Raw genomic sequence first — 18251 nt, 5'->3', positions numbered from 1 at the left:
GACTAAGGCAAGAAACAGACATAGCAGGGATTCCAGGAATGTTCTTTTTTTATAATAAGTTGGCATAAAGTTCCTTGAAAACCTGTCCATCTTTCTATTCCATCCTATACGGGTGGTCACTGACTTACAGCCATTCGTTTAGTGACCGTTCAAAGTTATGATGGCACTGAAAAAAGTGACTTTAGGATGGTTTTTCATACTTTGGATGGTTGCAGCATCATGGTTACGTGATTAAAATTTGTTACCCTATGGTAGCAATTAGCTTGGGCAATGAGCCTTCCCACTTATCTGCTAACCTACCTACCTACTTTTCTACTACAAAAAGCCTGTTTAGTTGCATTGGCCTAATATGAGAATCATCTGTCAGGATAAAAAGGCATCCATCAAACTCAGGGTAGCTTAGTGAACACGCCTTATTTCTCACCACTATCCAGCTCACCCCTTGGGATAGCTAATGCTGCTTGACAGGTTACAATCATTTCTCTGGTATTTTAATTCTGCCATTAAGTGATCCCATGTGCATTACTAGGGCAGCCAGGGCTCATTTTAAAAAAAGATTTCAACACGTCTTTGTTTTCTCCTGCCTGCAGATTAATCAAACTATAGGATCAGGCATCGCTCCTCTTCCCCAAAGGAAGGCCGAAACTCTCCAGATCTGCCGAGCCATTTTGAGGATGGACGCACTTCTCCAAGGCACAAAAGGACCTGGGATCTTGTCCTTTTCTTCTTCAGGGATCCATTCCAGGTGCAGAGTTTTGCCCACTCAGCTGACATGGAGTCAAAACTGAAGGTAAGCAAAATATCATTATAATTAAACTGAGGTAAATTATCTTTCAGTTTGAGCTCAACTCCTGAGGAATTACAATTGTGACTTTATCTAAATGTTGGTTCTTTATGCTGAAAAGAATCAGCCCGCAGCAAAATGGCCTTTCAGATTTTGCTCCAATTAAATTTTTAATCAAAACATTTAAATAAATTAAATATAAACTAAATATCTGTCGACTGGGTGACACCCTCACAGATATTTCCAGTCGCCACATCCCAAATCTTTTCCAGTCAAACAAGTGCACGAAGAAGTCATTAGCTGCTGTTCCACTGAAAGAAATGGGAAGCAAAGCTAAGAGAACTGATGTTACTAGATGAGGTGGCACAATTCCTCACCCCACCATCTTGGGTTGCTGAAGGATGTAATGCAGTTCTGTTGTTTTGTTTTCTGCTCAGCGTTTCAGCATTAGTGTATTCCTAGGCATGGTGGAAAATGCAGGAGAATAAGACCTGAAAGGTGCTTTTTCAAAAGGCCAACTGAACTTTGCTTTTGTTTAAAGACGTTTCGCTTCTCATCCAAGAAGCTTCTTTGAGGAGAAGTGAAACATTTTCAAGGAAAAAAAAAGTTCAGTTGCCTTTTGAAGAAGCACCTTTGGGACAACCATCACCTGGATGATGGAGAATCTCCATAGGCAAGGAGAATAATCACTCTGGCTCTGGCTCATTTGAGTTACTGGGTTTTTTTGTCCAATTGCACCAAGTGGGAGTTGCATGTGCTGCCACTGATACTGTGAAAACTTCCCTCACTGAGTGAGCTGGAGAGCTCTTGTTTTTCTGGTAGTTGTCTCAACAGGCCCTTTTCAAGGTAATTTTTGGGCAGGGCCTTAGTATAAATCCTGAAACTGCCAATCCTGAATTTAAGTTGTTTAATTGCTGAAAGAAAGAGGAAAGGTGGTTAGCGCTAGGAAGCACACGAATCATGATTAGCTCCAAAGTATCAAACAATACAGGTAATTCTCAACTTACAGCTATTCACTTATTGACCATTTTCAACACTGAAAAAGGTGATTTACGGCTGCTTTTCACACTTACGACCACTGCAAAATCCCCACGTCCATGTGATCAGTATTCAAACACTTGGAAATTGGCTCATATTTGTCCTGGGGTCAAGTGATCCCCTTTTGCAACTATGACAAGCAAAAGTCCACGGAGAAGCCAAATTCACTTCGTAATTAATTTAACAACTGCAGTGATTCACTTAACAACTATGGCAAGGAAGGTCATAAAATGGGGCAAAATTCACTTAACAAATGTCTCGCCTAGCAACAGGAATTTTGGACTCCATTATGGTCATAAGTTGAGGACTGCCGGTATACCTTTGTTCTTTTAGAGAGAGCACCAGGTTTATTTTGAAGCGCTCATGAATTAAATAGGTCAATTTAACTTTCAAAAACTGTCATAATCTCCCAGCCTGTTGCCCTTCAAAGATATCATAATATCCTAAATTCTCAGTCTGTAATGGCCATAGGATGAATTGCTAAGCGTTTGTCCTTTTTTCCTTTTTTTTGCTAAATATACAATTAGGTATTACAACTATTGATTTTTTAGCTTAAAAACAAATCCGTTCTAATGATAACCAGTAGTTTGGTTTAATCCCAAAATGGCTGAACCATTTAGCAGAACTCAAATAATTAATTACAAAATTCAGACTGGGAAAAAAAAGTATATCCTTTGTAGCCATTACACTCTAATGTCATGAAGGAGGGGAACTCAGGCTGTTGAAGTTCCACTGCCATTGGCAGTGCAGATTTATTTTACAAGTATTCCTCCATTTACAACCATAATTAAAAAAAGACACTTATATGATGCCGTAAATGGCCATAAAGGTGAACTGATTGCCAAGCGTCCAAAATGTGATCACATGACTGTGGTGTGTGTGTGTGTGTGTGTGTGTGTGTGTCCATTGGAATTTCAAAATCATGTCATAAATACTTTTGGAGGAGGTCCATCCTAACTTCAGAAGGTCACTAAGCAACCAGTCATAAGTTGAGGACTACCTGTATCTATTTATGACTGTATTTCTATATACAATGTATTTAGGATCTGCATTTCTGGGCTGGCAGTTCTACCAGGTATCCTCTTTTGGGTATTAACATAGGCCATGACCAAAGGCATATTTCCAACACTGGAAGTTTTTAAGAAGAGATTGTATCACCATTTGTCTGAAGCGGTATAGGGTTTCCTGCCTAAGCAGGAGGTTGGACTAGAAGACCTCCAAGGTCCCTTCCAACTCTGTTATTCTATCCTATTCCTATTCCATTCCATTCTATTCTAGCTCGATACCTGTGCTTTGCGATGAAACTGAAACTCCTCTCCTCTGCTTGTGTTTTGCATCAGGAACAGATTTTTCAGGTGGGGAGGGGGAGTAGAACTCCTTAGCATCGGAGCATGTTAATAACAATAATATAGGAAATACAAATGCTCTGATGGTCATTTCGAAAAATCCTTTCTTAGTGAACAACTAGAAGCCAAGAGGAACATACGTGCCAAATTTCAAGTTTGTAGGCTTTATGGTTCTGGAGATTTTGTGATGATGCATGAGTGGTCTTTCGCTTTTATACAGAGAGATTTTTTTTCTTGCTGGGGAGATCATGGCAATGGGATAATATGTTAAAAACTCCACCCCGTCACAAAAGATCTTAGGATGATATTGAACTGGTTTCTCTGAGTCTCAGCCACTGTTACAGGACTGTTCTGTGCATAACATCTAGAGGCAGTGACAGTGATTGATGTACAGACACTGTTTTGAATTCACTGGAAGAGATGATTAAATTCAGTGGAAGAACCTTCACCTGGTTTGGTTTGGTTTCATTTCGTTTTGAGCACTAAGCTTATGTAACACAGATAGGAACAGGTCCAAGAGATAAAAGTGATAGTGAACCCAAACTTCAGGATATTTAAATAAGGCAAATGTCCAAGTGTAAACAAGTTAATCAGAATGGCGTTTCATAATTCATCAGAACATTTCATGATTCTGAAGAGAGGCTGGAGTCATCGAGAGCTTTTCCAGGTTTGCTGAATCAGGTTTGCAAAACTACAAGGGCCCCTTCGTATTTGTCTAGTTACCAACAGTGAGTCAGCGGAACTAGGTAAGGGATAGATCTAAGAATTTGCAAAGGAACCGGAGTTTTTAAAAAAGTGTCAGATGGCATAATCCTTCCTATAGAGTTAGAGTTAGGGTACATCCAGATAGCTTCTGCTCCTGGTCAGCATCCTGCCTGTGGATGGCCATGCAAGTGAGACTGTTTCTCCACCTCACCAAACAAAGTGTAATGAACGGAGTAGGACGTGGGAAACTCCTCGATGGAAGAAGCAATGGAAAACATACACTGGTGCCAGGACCTGCTACATACACTTGGCTAAACCAGGCTGCCTTTCCTGGTTTAAATCATCTTTGTGCACCACATGTCTCCAGTCCTTAGGCAATTTGCCTGAAAGACACAAGGGATCATGCTTTTTAGCCTCTCCCTCACCTGCACTTGGCTGAGGTGTAATACAGCACTGAAGGTTCTCTTGGAGGCAACCTGGAAACAAAGGGGGAATATATACCTTTTAAAAAGCAAGGTTCTTCCTGGATTTCTCTGTGAACCTGCAGGGAGAGAAAGAAAAGGCTGAAACACAGCGCCGCCGCAGAAACCCATAACCTTGTTCCATGTACTGAAGCTGTCAACCAGTCAATAAATTTTCAGCAGTAGGATAGAATCCCTTTAACACTTGAGGAGCTACAGGACATAGCCAGTTATACAAACTATACACCTTTGACCTGCAGTAATCATTTATCATCATCAGCGTGCGGCAAATAATTTGTGCTGCAACATGATGGAGTTGAGTTGAGCCAAGGGCTTTGTTTTCACCTCTATTTATGGAATTCTGGTAAGCAAATCACCAGCTGGCTTGTAGCTGTCTCTGCACTGAAATCTAACCTGCTTCCCCCAGCTAAGGAGGCTCATGGGTTTGTTTGGTTTTTTTTGCCTCATTCCTAGGATGCTTTCATTCCTCCAGACAAGCTCTTCACGGGTATCATGAACCTGAACGTGACACGTAAGTGTGTCTGCAATGGCACTCTAAATGCCTAGTCGGAGAATAATTCACATGGTCAGGTTGCTTGCATTTTCCTGCCACCTGAGATGCAGGTGTGATGTGTCACTTCCAGTCTCGTGTTGCTTGTTTGTTTGAGGATGACTTGCTTCATCCAAGCCACAAAGAAACTCATTGTTGTCTTGGCTGGAAAAGCGCGGGAGATTTGACAGTGCAACATGTTCTCTGAAAAATGCAAAAACAAAAAAACAAAACATCCCCCCCACCCCCCCGGGTGAAACTGCCAAGTTCAGTTTCATTTCTTCTCTCATCTTACAAACTTTGACAATCAATCTGCAAGGGGTGTTTTTTTCCCCTCAAGCATGTGAAAATGTGTACTCTTTTTCAACCAGCTTCTTCAGCCATCTTTTCTCCAGCATATTCATTCTTCAGGGCTCCTTGATGCTAAGTAGGGACAGGGGTTTGCTCTTATTTGATATGCTACTAGCACTGATGACGTTACCTGGTTTGGTAATGAAATGTCTGCAAGGAAACAGCCAAGCTGAGAGAGCACCAAGAACTCTGCAATCCAACCCTGAGCTACAAAGTATTCTTTTTTTATCGATGTTCATTCTTGCAAGCAGTTTTCAGTAAAGGAATTCTACCCCTTTCTCCAATATTTGACATTTTCACTGACTGATAAGATAGGGTCAAGCCTGGAACTTGGGGATTGTCAGTCCAAAATAAATTCTCCATCCTTCTCCAGAGCACCAGTTTTGGCATCTAAGGCCAAAGCTAGCATCCAACAGACCAGGACTTATGAATCATGTTTTATTTCTTCCATTTTGCTCAAAAGTTTGTCCCTTTTCCTCTTCCTAAGTACAGGAGATTATGTCTTGGCCAGTAAAGAAAACGATATCCTTTTGATAGGTAGAAAATATGAATCGATTGTGATCATATTTTAAGGGGAATTTTTTTGTTAATCGCTTAATGAATCCACAGATGAGCCCACGTGTGCACTTCCCCCGAGCCATCTGAAATGCTTCTTTGGCCACAGGAAAAGAGTGTCTCCTTGGCAAAGGCATTCCCCTGGCACAAGGCATCTTAAAAGGACTTAAAAGAAAAAGAAGGAAAGAAGGAAAGAACGACTGCTTTCTTCATTCCGTACCGTGAATGGCTGTGCTGAATTTATCAGCCTGCAACAGCTGCATCAGAAAGCAGACAGCTACTCCTATACATGGAAGTTTCTTACATTTTTCTGAAGTTGTAGCATTTGAACCTCATTCTCATCTCTGAGCAATGTTTTCAGAATAATAGAATAACAGATTTGGAAGGGACCTTGGAGGTCTTCTAGTCCAGCCTCCTGCTCAAGCAGGAAACCCAGTACCATTTCAGACAAAGGGTTCTCCAATCTCTTTTTGAAACTTCCGGGGGGAGGTCGTTCCATGGATTTGGGTTTTGTCGTCTCTTCCTCTTCTTCCAACATTGCCTGGGTGCCCTCTTCAATGGGCCCTGCGTCACCGGAAGGACCACTTGCTAATTTGGATTCAAAGATTTCTTCTTTGTGCTCCCACAATTCCTCAGGGGACATTTCCGTCTTTCCATTGTCTACAACGGGTTCAGAGATTTCCATACCAATGCCAACGTTTGACCCTTCACAAGATGGCAGGTCTTCTTGTGATGATTCTGCCGATGCCCGGTGTGTCAGGGACGGGGGCGGCAGTGGACCTGCCGGCGGTGAAGGAGGCGGCGGCAGCGCAGGTTGTCCTGGCCCGCCCCTCAGGAAAGCTGGCATGAACTTGGCGGCTTGGACACAAAGGGCTTGGTGTTGACGTGCCGGCTGAAGGCCGTGCCCAGGAGCTGCTCCTCCTGGGCCGGGCCAGGCACCGCCGCCCCCATCGCTGACACACGGGGCACTGGCAGAATCATCACAAGAAGACCTTGATTAATTGTTCTAACTATTTGTTATTTGTAGAATTAATTGTTTGATATAAAACATGTCAAGTTTATAAAATTAAAGAAGAGAGAGCAGGGTTGTTGTTGTTTTAAGTGCATGAATTTAATTCATTAGTCATCCTATAATGAATGATTCTTAGGGCAACATCACCGAAATATAAAATGAATTAAAATATCTTGATGAATCATAATCTTTCAACACCTGTGATTTAAAATAAATACATTTTAAAAATTGCCAATCATTTTTGTCTCATTCCATGTAAAGCAAGAAAACCGTCAGGGGCTTATTCTGCTTCCCATTTTTTAAAAATGGAAAATGCCAGAGAGATGCTTTAAATACATATATAAAACCTACCTGAATGTGAGTTTCTTTAAAAAAAAACTTGCATGAACTTGGCTGCTGGACTTTGGGGCTTTGTGTCTTGTGAGGCCATCTGGTAGGTTTCTTCTTTAGAGGATTGTGGGAACCCAAACACAGGACCAGTGTCAGGAACTGTCTTTTCTGCTGACAATGTGATGCCAAAATTAGACAAACCAGCACAAGCCCTGCATGGCGGGATTGTGACTGGATCTTCAGAAATCTCATTCGTGGTGTGATGTCTAGAAAAGAGAAGCATTGCAAGTTTTAGAAGAAGACTGAGCACACATGGATGTAATACCCCCTTGTTCTACCTGGAACACAGCAGGACATAATTTCTGGCACCAGAAGCAAAAGTTAAATAATTCCCAAGAGGAAAGTCAATTTCTGTAAGTTTGTGGGTGCTAAAATAATGAATGGTGTTTGTTTTAGGCCAAAGGAAAGGGCTGGTCTTTGTATAAAGGGTGGTTAGCTACCTAAACCCAAATAGGATTCTTTTTCAAGAACAATTCTTTAAGATTCACTTCAGCAAGAAAGCGATGAAAATAAGAAATTCAGCCATGGAACTATTTCGTATTTGGAATTAATCTAAATAGAAGTCCACTATTAGAAGAAAAACAGGAGTCATCTACAATATACAGTTTTAAAACTGAAACAGCCCCTACGTAGAACAAGTAAGCAGAAGACCAGAACACACCCATGAACACCAACTAGCAATCAAAAGACATGAAGAAAACACTATAATTTCACAACACATGGATCGAATTAATCATAGTTTCAACTGGGAAATCGTGACAATCTGAGAAAAAGCCAATTCCAAAAAATACTAGAGGGTTCCTGGAAGCCTGACACTCTTGACAAATCGGCCATCAATGGACACATAGACATAAGCAACGTCTACATATTGTGTGCCAAAGAAACAATTGACAGGCCAAAAAGGGAACCAAAAGACCTACCCATTAGGAATTCACACCTAGATGAACAGAGATTTTCACCACGATTAATTCCAGACCAACAGTCAAGAAGTAAACAATACCCTTATCAAGAAACTGCCAAACAAGCTAACGGCCCAACCAAAGGCCCCTTCCACCAACACTAACAGGGTAAACCACCAGAATATAAATTGAGAACAAACCCCATTCCTTGCTAGCACTGATGATGTTGCCTAGTTGGGTACTGAAACGTCTGCAAGAAAACAACCAAGCTCAGAGAGCACCAAAGCCCCCTCATTTCAACCCTGAGCTACAAACATCCTCCTTTATGGATGTATCTTTATCCAGGGGGAGATAAATGTGAAAACTTTCTATGAACTTCTTAAGGAGGTGAATCTCTTCAGTAAGAAATACCACCCGACTGAGGATAAGCATAAACCTGCAAATTTAGTTTTTAAATACCCATGTAAATTTTGCATTGAAGGACATGTCCACGTGAGCATTTTTGAACTATGGACTTAACTAAGTGCATTTCTTTAAAACAATTTAAAACAATCTTGAATGTTTTGGGATTCAGTGCTGAATTGAAAAAAAAACTAATGGATAGCTGAAGATCCAACAGGATTTGATTCAAAGTGTCCAAATCAGATCATCTTTAAATTCACAAAAAATTGAATGATTCCCCTTGCCTTCTGGCCTTTGACAGGAGAAAATCTTGACATCAAAACATTACAATGAGAGTTTTCTTTTCTTTGGGGACAGCATGTGTGAATTCAGAATCACTTCCCCAATTTCTTTGCTAACTTTTCTGTAATTATGTTTTAAGCTGGAAGATTTTGTTTAGCCTGCAGATGATTGGAACAGAGATACCAACAGGTTAGAGAAGGTCGTGGTTCTTTCTCCCCGCCCCCCAAAAGTAGAATTAGTCTTAGCCTTGCACAAGTAATGAGTAGCAATAAAAGGTTACAGTATACAAAGGGAAAAATTAGTATTGCTCAAGGGGTAAACAGCACTTGCTACATCAAAGGAAAAATTAGTCAGTGTAGAAGTGGGAGATAACGTGTATGAAATAACTGATCTAACTCTTGCATGCTTGTATAACCAGCTCTGAACCATAAGATGACATACAAGCTGGATCTTTCCTATGATGCAAAGGTGAGAGAGGCAGTGAGCACACAGAATCCACTTCCTGTGCCTGAAAGAAATCCCAGGCACACAAGAGGGAAGTGTATCCCCAAACGTAGCAAAAGCACCAAAACCTTTATGGGTTGGGAGGAACTCTCGAAGCCGTTTGGAGAGAAAAAAGTACAGGCAGATTTATCTTAGTGGCTTCTGGGAACGGTGATGGGGAGTAGGGGGTGAAATGGGGTGGCTGGAATCCTGAACAGCAGCATTGCACCTTGCAACATGTTCCTCACAGATACTTGGTCTACATTAAAAAGTACAGTTGCTCTCTTGCGTGAACAATTTAGTTGCCTGCCAGTAACATCTCTATCTCTAAATTTCACTCGTTTCTCAGTTGTCCTGTGCCAAACCCAGTTCAGCTCCATTTCTACATCAGTTTATGAATTCCACGGATAAAAACAATTTCTATATCTCATTGTCATTTTTCTAGCATTTGTACTGTACTTTTGGACAAGCAGTTTCCTACCCTCACCCTCAAGGCCATATATTTTGATGTATCATGCGTGTGCCTTGCCATATTTATATCCTATAGTAAAGGCTTATGTTGCACATTAATTCAACAAGTTGCAGGCTGTCTCATTCTCTTTCAAAATGTTCACTCTTTTGCTTAACCTACCGTTTCCTTATACCCATTAAATCAGATCAATGGATATACGGCTTTACAAGGAAGAAGTTTCTCGCGCATTCCAAAATTTGCTGTAATTTCGCTTGATGAGGAATGGCTTAGTACTGCTTTATTCACATCTCAAGGTTAAGATTGTGCCCTCCAAGTGGAACTGAGTTTGAAATAGGTTCCAAGCATTGCCACAGGTTCAAGAGAAGGCCGCAACAACTTTCTCAACGGCAACAAAGCTGGACTCCTGACTCCGATATTTTTAATATTTTTTCAGGAAACTCTGTTCAGTTGGGCTGTTTAGTAAATCTATGTCATTTAAGCACACAGCATTGCTGAAGTGCCACCCTGTCTGGCTTTCCTAACCCTTACCTGAGAATTCAATAAAATAGAAAGTGTGTAAGATAAGTGTTCTTATCTGCAAATGCAGTTTTTAACAACAAGGCAAAAGAGGTTGGGGCAGATAGCCCAGGGGAACAATGATACATTCAGGAGCAGCGGGTTACTTCTAAGATAGGTGCTGTAAAATATTTAAGATTACATCTTTGGGTTCAGTTCTGTTCCCTGGTCAGCAGTATTCACATCCCGAGTCTGAGACATTTTAAGTTTCATCTGTTTCGGGCTCTCCTGATCTCAAGAAAATAAAATGTGCATAATTGTGCATAAGAATCTCCCACGTACTTTGGAAGATTCATTGCAGGGTTTCCTGTATTTACATCTGTATGTAAATCTTAGATGTACTTTGTACTTTGGAAGATTCATTGTTTTATAGGGTTTCCTGTATTTACATCTGTATGCAAATCTTAGATGTACAGTGATTAAGACTAGAAGCCAGGAGACAGTGAGTTCTAGTCCCACCTTAGGCATGAAAGCTGGCTGGGTGACTTTGGGCCAGTTATCTGTCACAGGGTGATCGTTGTTATGGGGAAAATACGAGGAAGGGAAGTGTATTAGGTATATTCGGCCACCTTGAGTTATTTATAAAAATAATAAAGGCAGGATGAAAATCTAAGAAATAAAAACATTCCTGGTATGTTGTTTAGATTCTCAGACAAGAAATACAATTGATAGAATATGGATATGGGTTTTTTGCAGTGTGCTTTTTATTACACACTTAGACCTTGGTATGTACACATGGGGGAGGAGGAGGAAATATGACAAAGGACTAAAAGTTGCTTAAATTGGAAATCTATAAAACATTCAGGTTCTGTTAACAGTGTGAATGCCCTATATATTCTCTCTGATACTAGAGCAGCTGTTCCATGAAGCCACTTTGAGACGGCAGAGGATACAGGAAGTGACTTGACATCAGCCTGAAATCCTAAAGCTCCTAAGAAACCAGAAGAAACATCCAAATCACTTAGAGTGATGAAAGAAGATGGGAACCTGGACTTTCAAAGAGCATCTTTGAACTTGGAACCCAGGAGCAGGCGGTTCTGAAAAGGAGCACAAGATGGCCCAAACCCCATCTAAAATCATTCCAAACAAAGCAAAAACATTGGCATTCCAGTGAAGTGAAATTTGTCATTCTCCTCACCACCACTTCCCCCCCTCCCCATTCTTAACTGGCTTTTCTGGTCCAATTGCTTCAGATTCTCTTTGAAAAGGCAAGGAAACCCAGCGGATGGACCGGAGGCTGAGCAACTCCAGCCCTTTGGGGAAGTTGACTCAACGGCCCCAATTTGCATAACCGAGGCTGGACAGCTCCTAAGCCTTATCTGTGGTTATAAAGGACCGCTTTCCCGATCGCTTTCTGAGACTTTGCCAGCGGCTTCAGGCCAAACCCCTGAGAACGCCTTCTCACAACTCTGCCAAACTCCACTCAGCAGAATCCTAAGGCACCACACAGATAACAGCGGGCACAAGATTTCGAGGTATTTTGTTTCTCTTTCCTGGGCATTGATTGTGCGGCCCCGCCGTTTGGTGCCCGAAACAAGTTTATAACTGCTATATACTGGAGTGAAACATGTCTTAACTGTAGTGTAGACTGTGTGGCTTCAGGGTACAGGTGATATATATATATTTTTTTATTTGCACTGTTGACTACAATTAAGGATAGATCCAGCGGAAGCTGAATGAACTAAATGAATCAAGAGCGTTGGAATGAGTAAATATATTATCCGCCACATGCAAGGTACCTGTATTTTCTCCACCATATTAACCCAGTTCCCTCAACATCAACTTTGCTTTGTCTGACTACAGTTTTTGGAATGACAGCCTAAATCAGGAATGCTCTACCTTGGCAACTTTAAGACTTGTGGGCTTCAACTCCCAGAATTGGCTGGCTGGGGAATTCTGGGAGTTGAAGTCCACAAGCCTTAAACGTTTCCAAGATTGGACACTCTTGGTCTAAACAGTAATATATTTTTTTAACTCATATATACTGAACATATAAAATATTTTTAAGCTTTAATGCATCCTAAGTATCCCAGAATACTGCAAAAAAGGAGATGTTCACAGTGACAGAAGAATGTAATCTTCACAAGGAAAAAAAAAGTTTTTCAAGTAGAAAGCCCCAAATCCACTCAACTGTTAAATCACAGCCATGCTCATCATCTCTTAGATCATGAATGCTTTCTTTGGTGGGGGGAGGAAATCATGGAAAATAACTTTTACCCGATTATTATTATTTTTTAAAAACAGATATAAATCAAGAGAATAAATCAGCAAAAATAATAACAGTAGAAAAGAGTGGTTTTAAGCCTATGCTACGGGATTTGAAGCCTTGCAGCATGAAATATAGTTCAGAGCAGTGATTCTCAACCTTTTCTTCACCCCCCACCTCCCCTTTAAATACCTTTTGTGGCCAGGGACCCCCAAGACTTAACTCAAGATTTAAATCATAACATTTCAATTTTTCATGCACCCTCTGTGATAACATTGTGCCCCCCCCTCGGACCACTGGTTTACAGAGCAATAGAATTCCCCTCTCCCCCAAAATCCCTTTCGCACATATTACAAATTTGCAAATTTAGATTCATATATTTACTCAGATATATTCTAATCTAAGGCTTTATCTCTATCAGCTTAATGACACACATATCTTGTCACTTAATGGCATGCATATCTCTTCACTTGAGTTTGTTAACTTGGCATCATAGTTAACTTCTGCCTGTGCCCAGGAATTTCCATACATATATACATCTCTAAACTGTCAGGGGAAAACCAGCATAGCTTATTTTGAGGCTAATTCTCTGGTAACAGAGAAGCCTGCGCAAGCTCATCTTTATCCAATCGTAAGCAGATCCCAACATACGGCTTTTCTTTATCCACCTCTCTTTTTGATCAATTGTCTGGCAGGAATGGCTGCTTTTTAGTGAGTTGTTTCATTTGCGTTTCTAAAACCACCTTTGATTGATCGACATCCTGTCGTCTATCATGAGGAGGCTTTAAGGTGATGGCGGCATTTAACCTCTTTAAACAAGTGCTTTCTCGTGAATCAAAGCCGCACATGGGTTTTTGTTTTTAGTTTCAATCCGCTGCAGCCTAAATTGAGACCTTCGAGTCCCGGGAGAATATGTTCTATGAAATTAATTGGTGTTTACTAACTCACGCTTGTCTTACGGGGGGAGACACACACTTCAGCGGGACCGTTCAACTTCAGAAGTTCACCTTGCTTCCCCCCACACAAAACCTGTTAGCATTTCGTATTTTCAACACGTGGGAGGCACAGATGAAAACCCGAAGTTTGAGCGAAGGCGAAATAGGCGGGAGGAAAAAAAATGCGAACGGAGTAACGGCTCCAAGTTTTACTTTTTTGCAACGAACATTTTTGCAGATCTTCTCCAATTTGGGAAAACTTCCCCTCCTCGGCTTTATAGTGAGAGGAGAAGAGGCACAGCGAAGGATATCGCTCAGCGTAGATGCAGGGAGAGGAGGGAGCACGGTTTATCTTCAGCATTGCCCACATAACTGCACTTAAAGCATCATTCAAGGTAGCTTATATAGTGTGACCTCCTCCTCTTTTTCCCCAGGAATAACAGGGTGACTGCTTTCTCCTATTTTGGCTCCTTTGACAAGTGTCCTTGAAGATCGATTGTTCTATTTTTACTCTTAGAAACGAACGAATCTGCTCCACAGTTCAAGAGGGCTTACAAAGCAGGAGGAAAGGTCCCCTTTTCCACCTGGGGGCACCTTTCCGACCTCTTAATGGAGATGGACCTCGGCAAGTTGCCTAGTAAAGTCATGGTTGTGAATTTATTTGCCTAGCTGAACTTGCTTACTCAAAGTTTGCGTAAAACTCCTCGTAAAACATACCTGTTTCCCCGTAACAATGGGCAGTGAGGATGAGCAGGCAAAGCAGTACGCAAGGGTTTCCATTTCACCAGTGGCTGCTCTAGATCCTATTTATCTAGGTCAAGAGGTAGCAGGGGCAGGCCCTCTCCCACCCAATGTTCTCTCACCTGTCTTCAAAGAGGGAAGCCAGAACTTGAACCCAGGATCTAGTGCCCAGGAGGCAAAGATTGGGCCATAGAACTGTAGACCTTCCTCCCCAGTTTTAAGCGCCGGCATCTTTTGCGTTCCTCTTCCTCCGGAAACAACAGAGCGCGATCAGAGAGAAGACGATTTGACTCAAAGATACTTGAATGCTAGACTGTAGGCGTGTGTTGTTTAGACATGTAGAAGTGGTTCTCGACTTACGGCCACAACTGAGCCGAAAATTTCTTGGAGAGCATGGTCACATGAGTTTTGTCACATTGTTATGACTTTTCTTCCACATTTGCTAAGCGAGCAACTCCGGTAGCTAAGTTAGTAACCCCATTGTTAAGTGAATCTGGCTTTCCCCGTCGACTTTCCTTGTCAGAAGGTCGCAAATGGGGATCACGCAAACCCCCGGGACACTGCAAACCATCATAAATATGAACCCCAGTTGCCAAAAGCCGGAATTTTTTATCACCGGACCATGAGGATGCCAGAAACAGTTGTAAAAAAAAAAAAAAAACCATAAGTCATTTTTCAGTGCCGTTGTAACTTCGAACGGTCACTAGATGAACTTTTCTTAAGTCGAGGACTTCCTGAACCTCAAATCATGGGTGAGTGATGCTTTGATTTTACCTCACTGCCTAGATGGGACTTTTATCATCTCTCCAAATGGCCTCAAGGGCTTTTCCTGTTAGCTAGTGCATTTTGGTGGGTGGATCAGATGGTAGCATGCATCCTCCCAACAGGATTTCATTACATCAGAAGTTACAGTGTTGGATAATGAGTGCAGAAAGTCTGGCTTTGAATGACTGTATTTTCTGCAAGGTGGTGTTGGAAATGCAGAGGTGATTCAGTAGCTGCTTGTCCTGGGCCCAATGTTATCATCAGTACCTGTGGAGGGATTCAGGTTTTTTTTACTACCGGTTCTGTGGGCGTGGCTTGGTGGGTGTGGCATGGCTTGGTGGGCGTGGCAGGGGAAGGATACTGCAAAATCCCCATTCTCTCCCCACCCTCCTAACCTGCTTTCCAGCTCTGTTCTCCTGTGCAGGGCAACCAAAGAAGACCCAGCCGATCAACTGGGACTCGGGAGGCAGAGAATAGATGGGGTTGGTGGGGCCAGTCAGAGGTGATATTGGCTGGTTCTCTGAACTACTCAAAATTTCCACTACCAGTTCTCCAGAACTGGTCAGAACCAGCTGAATACCACCTCTGATCAATACAGATAATAACAAGCGTTTGGCTTTTTTACCTGATGATGACATTGGTATAACTCCATTGCTTGCATCACATAACTGTTACGTAACCCTTTTCTGCCTGGAATCCGGCTTAACTTTCCTACTGAGGGAACACAGAAATGTGAATGGCTTCAGAAGTCAGATAATCGATGGACAGGACAGAGGTAGAATTCAAACCGAGTGTTTCCACCCACCTTTAAGGCAGAGCCGGGGGTTTTGTATGTGTGTTACAGGCAGCAGAATTTTGAATTTTTATATAACTAACCTTTGATCAGTCAAAAGGTGAACAGCCTGAAAGCATATTGAAAGTAGAACCATAATGAAATCTGAGTTTGGATTTAGGATGCTGATTTTGTGCAAATTCCAGGAACTCCTCTGCTGTTCAAAATATTTCCCAGGCAGAAGGACTCTTATAAAGACAACACACTCAATTCTTGGCTATATTGCTTACCCTCCCCACCTTCCCAAGACAAATATATTGGCTGATTATTTTATTTCAGTGATCTTCTCTGCTAGGAATTCATCATAATTCTGCTCACTCACAAAACCAAGAAAAAAGTTTTTTTTTTTTTTTTCAGTTTTGGTTTGCTGGCTGTTAGCATAGAAAGAATGATAACTGCAAATGGAAATGAGATAAATTTAGTAACCGCAATCCAGATATAGATGTTTCTATAAAACACATCCAAAAATACAGACACATCCGTAAAGACAAATGCTTCTCCTGTTCATTCCCTTATAGCTTCTCTCCTTTCCTTTTCTTCAAGCTTCTAGAGTCATGAAATTCCTGCTTCTCAGCTTTTTAGAACAAATCCCCTGAAAAACCTTTTTCATTACAAGTCTGAAACTTCCAAATTTGCCTGACATGGAACATTTTTTTGGAAAGCCTTGAAAATATGCATATAAAATATTGTTACTCATTCTGCCCAGTGTAACATCCAGTACGCATTTGGCTGTCTTTGGTCACAACCAGCAGAGAGCAGTATCTTATAAAGACTTCGCTCTGTTTTTTAAATTGTTGTAAGGACTTCTCGGTAATAGGTGTCTATTCTTCATAGTTCAGCTGTCACTGCTTTAAAAAAAAGTTGTATTAAAATGATAATTAAAGAAAACAATCTTGCCTAATCAGATTTTAGCATAGGTTCCAAGAGTGAAGAAACAGCTGTATCTTAAGACCGCTGCTATATTCCCTTTGTTGATTTGACAAGTGTTTCAAAATTTCCGGGAAAAAAAAAATCTACCCAGCCCACCTGTGGGACACCGCAATTTGTTACTGGTACTGACACATGTAACCAGTCAGTGTTGAAATCTGGGAAATAGAACGATCCTCCTGAAAGTTGTATCCTGTGATTTAAATTCCTCCCTCCTCCTGGACAATTATTGAACTTGAGGAACCTATTTAAGGTTTGTAAGAATGAGGAATTATTACAGACACCAAGGAAGAATCCATGCACTGGATTAATCACGCTGCTTGGGAATTCTCAAACTTGGAAGGGTGGGGAGAGCAAGAGGAGGAGTTATAGATTATAAAGCCCTGAAAAGGGCCTGACTCTGACTCCTGGGTTGCCCTAATTCAGAATTCCAAACTCCTGTTTCAGGTTTACAGAATGGAGGAAGATTTGCCAAAAGAAACGGAGGCAGAAGCGAAGGAGGAAGACACAGCCCTGTTTGAATTCTACAGCTCTTTCAAGGATCTCTTTGAGTTCTTCTGTCTCAATACCACCATCCATGGCACCATCCGCTTGGTCTGCTCGAACAGTAATAGGATGAAAACAGCCTTCTGGGCTCTGCTCTTCTTATCCAGCTTTGCTATGCTCTACTGGCAGTTTGCACTGATCTTCAACCAGTACTGGGCCTACCCTGTAGTCATGTCAATGTCGGTTCATTCAGAACCAAAGATGTTCCCTGCCATTACTCTTTGCAATTTGAATCCTTATAGGTAAGTTCCCCGCCTCACTCCTTACCCCTTCTGAATCTGGGGAAATTGAACCGAAGTCGTTTCCCGTTCTCCAAGCAAGCTCCTTACCATCTTAATGGTTACAATTGTTCCAAGGATGTTATTTGTTAGGACTTGGTGTTTCCTCCTCGGATTTAATAATCTGTGCTGTGTTGCTTTGACTGTTTTCTACTTGGTCTAGTCTTTATATACGTTGTTTCCTTGAAAATACAACCCACCCTGAAAGTAAGTCCTACCTTGATTTTTAACACGTGTGCCCAATATAAGCCCTACAAGCCCAAAATAAGCCCTAATCAAGATAGCAATAGCACTTAGACTCATATGCCGCTTTATAGCGCTTTACAGCCCTCTCTAAGCACGGGTGGGGATGGCGGGATGGAAGTGCCCTACCTTCGGACAGTTGCAGCCAGGCCTCGGACAACCTAACACCAGCCTTGCCGGTCCAGTCTGCAGCTGGCAAGGCTTTCCGGAAGGCCTTTGACAGCGAAAAGGAGGCCAGGGGCGATCCGTGTAAGTGAGGTGAGTCAGTGGATGGCATCCCCCTCGAAAATAAGTCCTGGTGTTTTTTTGTGGCGAAAAAAAATTAAGACAGGGTCTTCTTTTCGGGGAAACGCAGTATTGTTCACCTCTTGTTGTCCCTGGGAGAATTGAAGCAGCTTACAAATCGGATGAATAAATGAATTAGACTACTTTATTGGCCAAGTGTAGTTGGTGGACACACAAGGAATTTGTCTTGGTGTAAAGGCTCTCGGTA

General features: G+C 41.7%; 1 protein-coding gene across 1 annotated transcript in view; it reads left to right on the top strand.

Annotated features, from left to right (window-relative positions):
• Positions 1–637: 637 nt before the first annotated feature.
• SCNN1D (sodium channel epithelial 1 subunit delta) overlaps positions 638–18251 on the top strand; it is a 32008-nt gene continuing 14394 nt past the window's right edge. Inside the window, exons 1-2 of the mRNA XM_087914901.1 lie at positions 638–790; positions 17139–17479. Coding sequence (XP_087771027.1) covers positions 773–790; positions 17139–17479 — 359 coding nt within the window. The 5' untranslated portion in view covers positions 638–772. The remainder of the gene's footprint in view (positions 791–17138; positions 17480–18251) is intronic.

Source organism: Pseudonaja textilis, chromosome 18 (genome assembly GCF_049901715.1).
Source record: "Pseudonaja textilis isolate UNSWEBS1 chromosome 18, rPseTex1.2, whole genome shotgun sequence".
Taxonomy (NCBI): Eukaryota; Metazoa; Chordata; class Lepidosauria; order Squamata; family Elapidae; genus Pseudonaja; species Pseudonaja textilis.
Note: the sequence above shows the minus strand (reverse complement) of the source record. Positions and strands in the feature narration are given on the sequence as shown.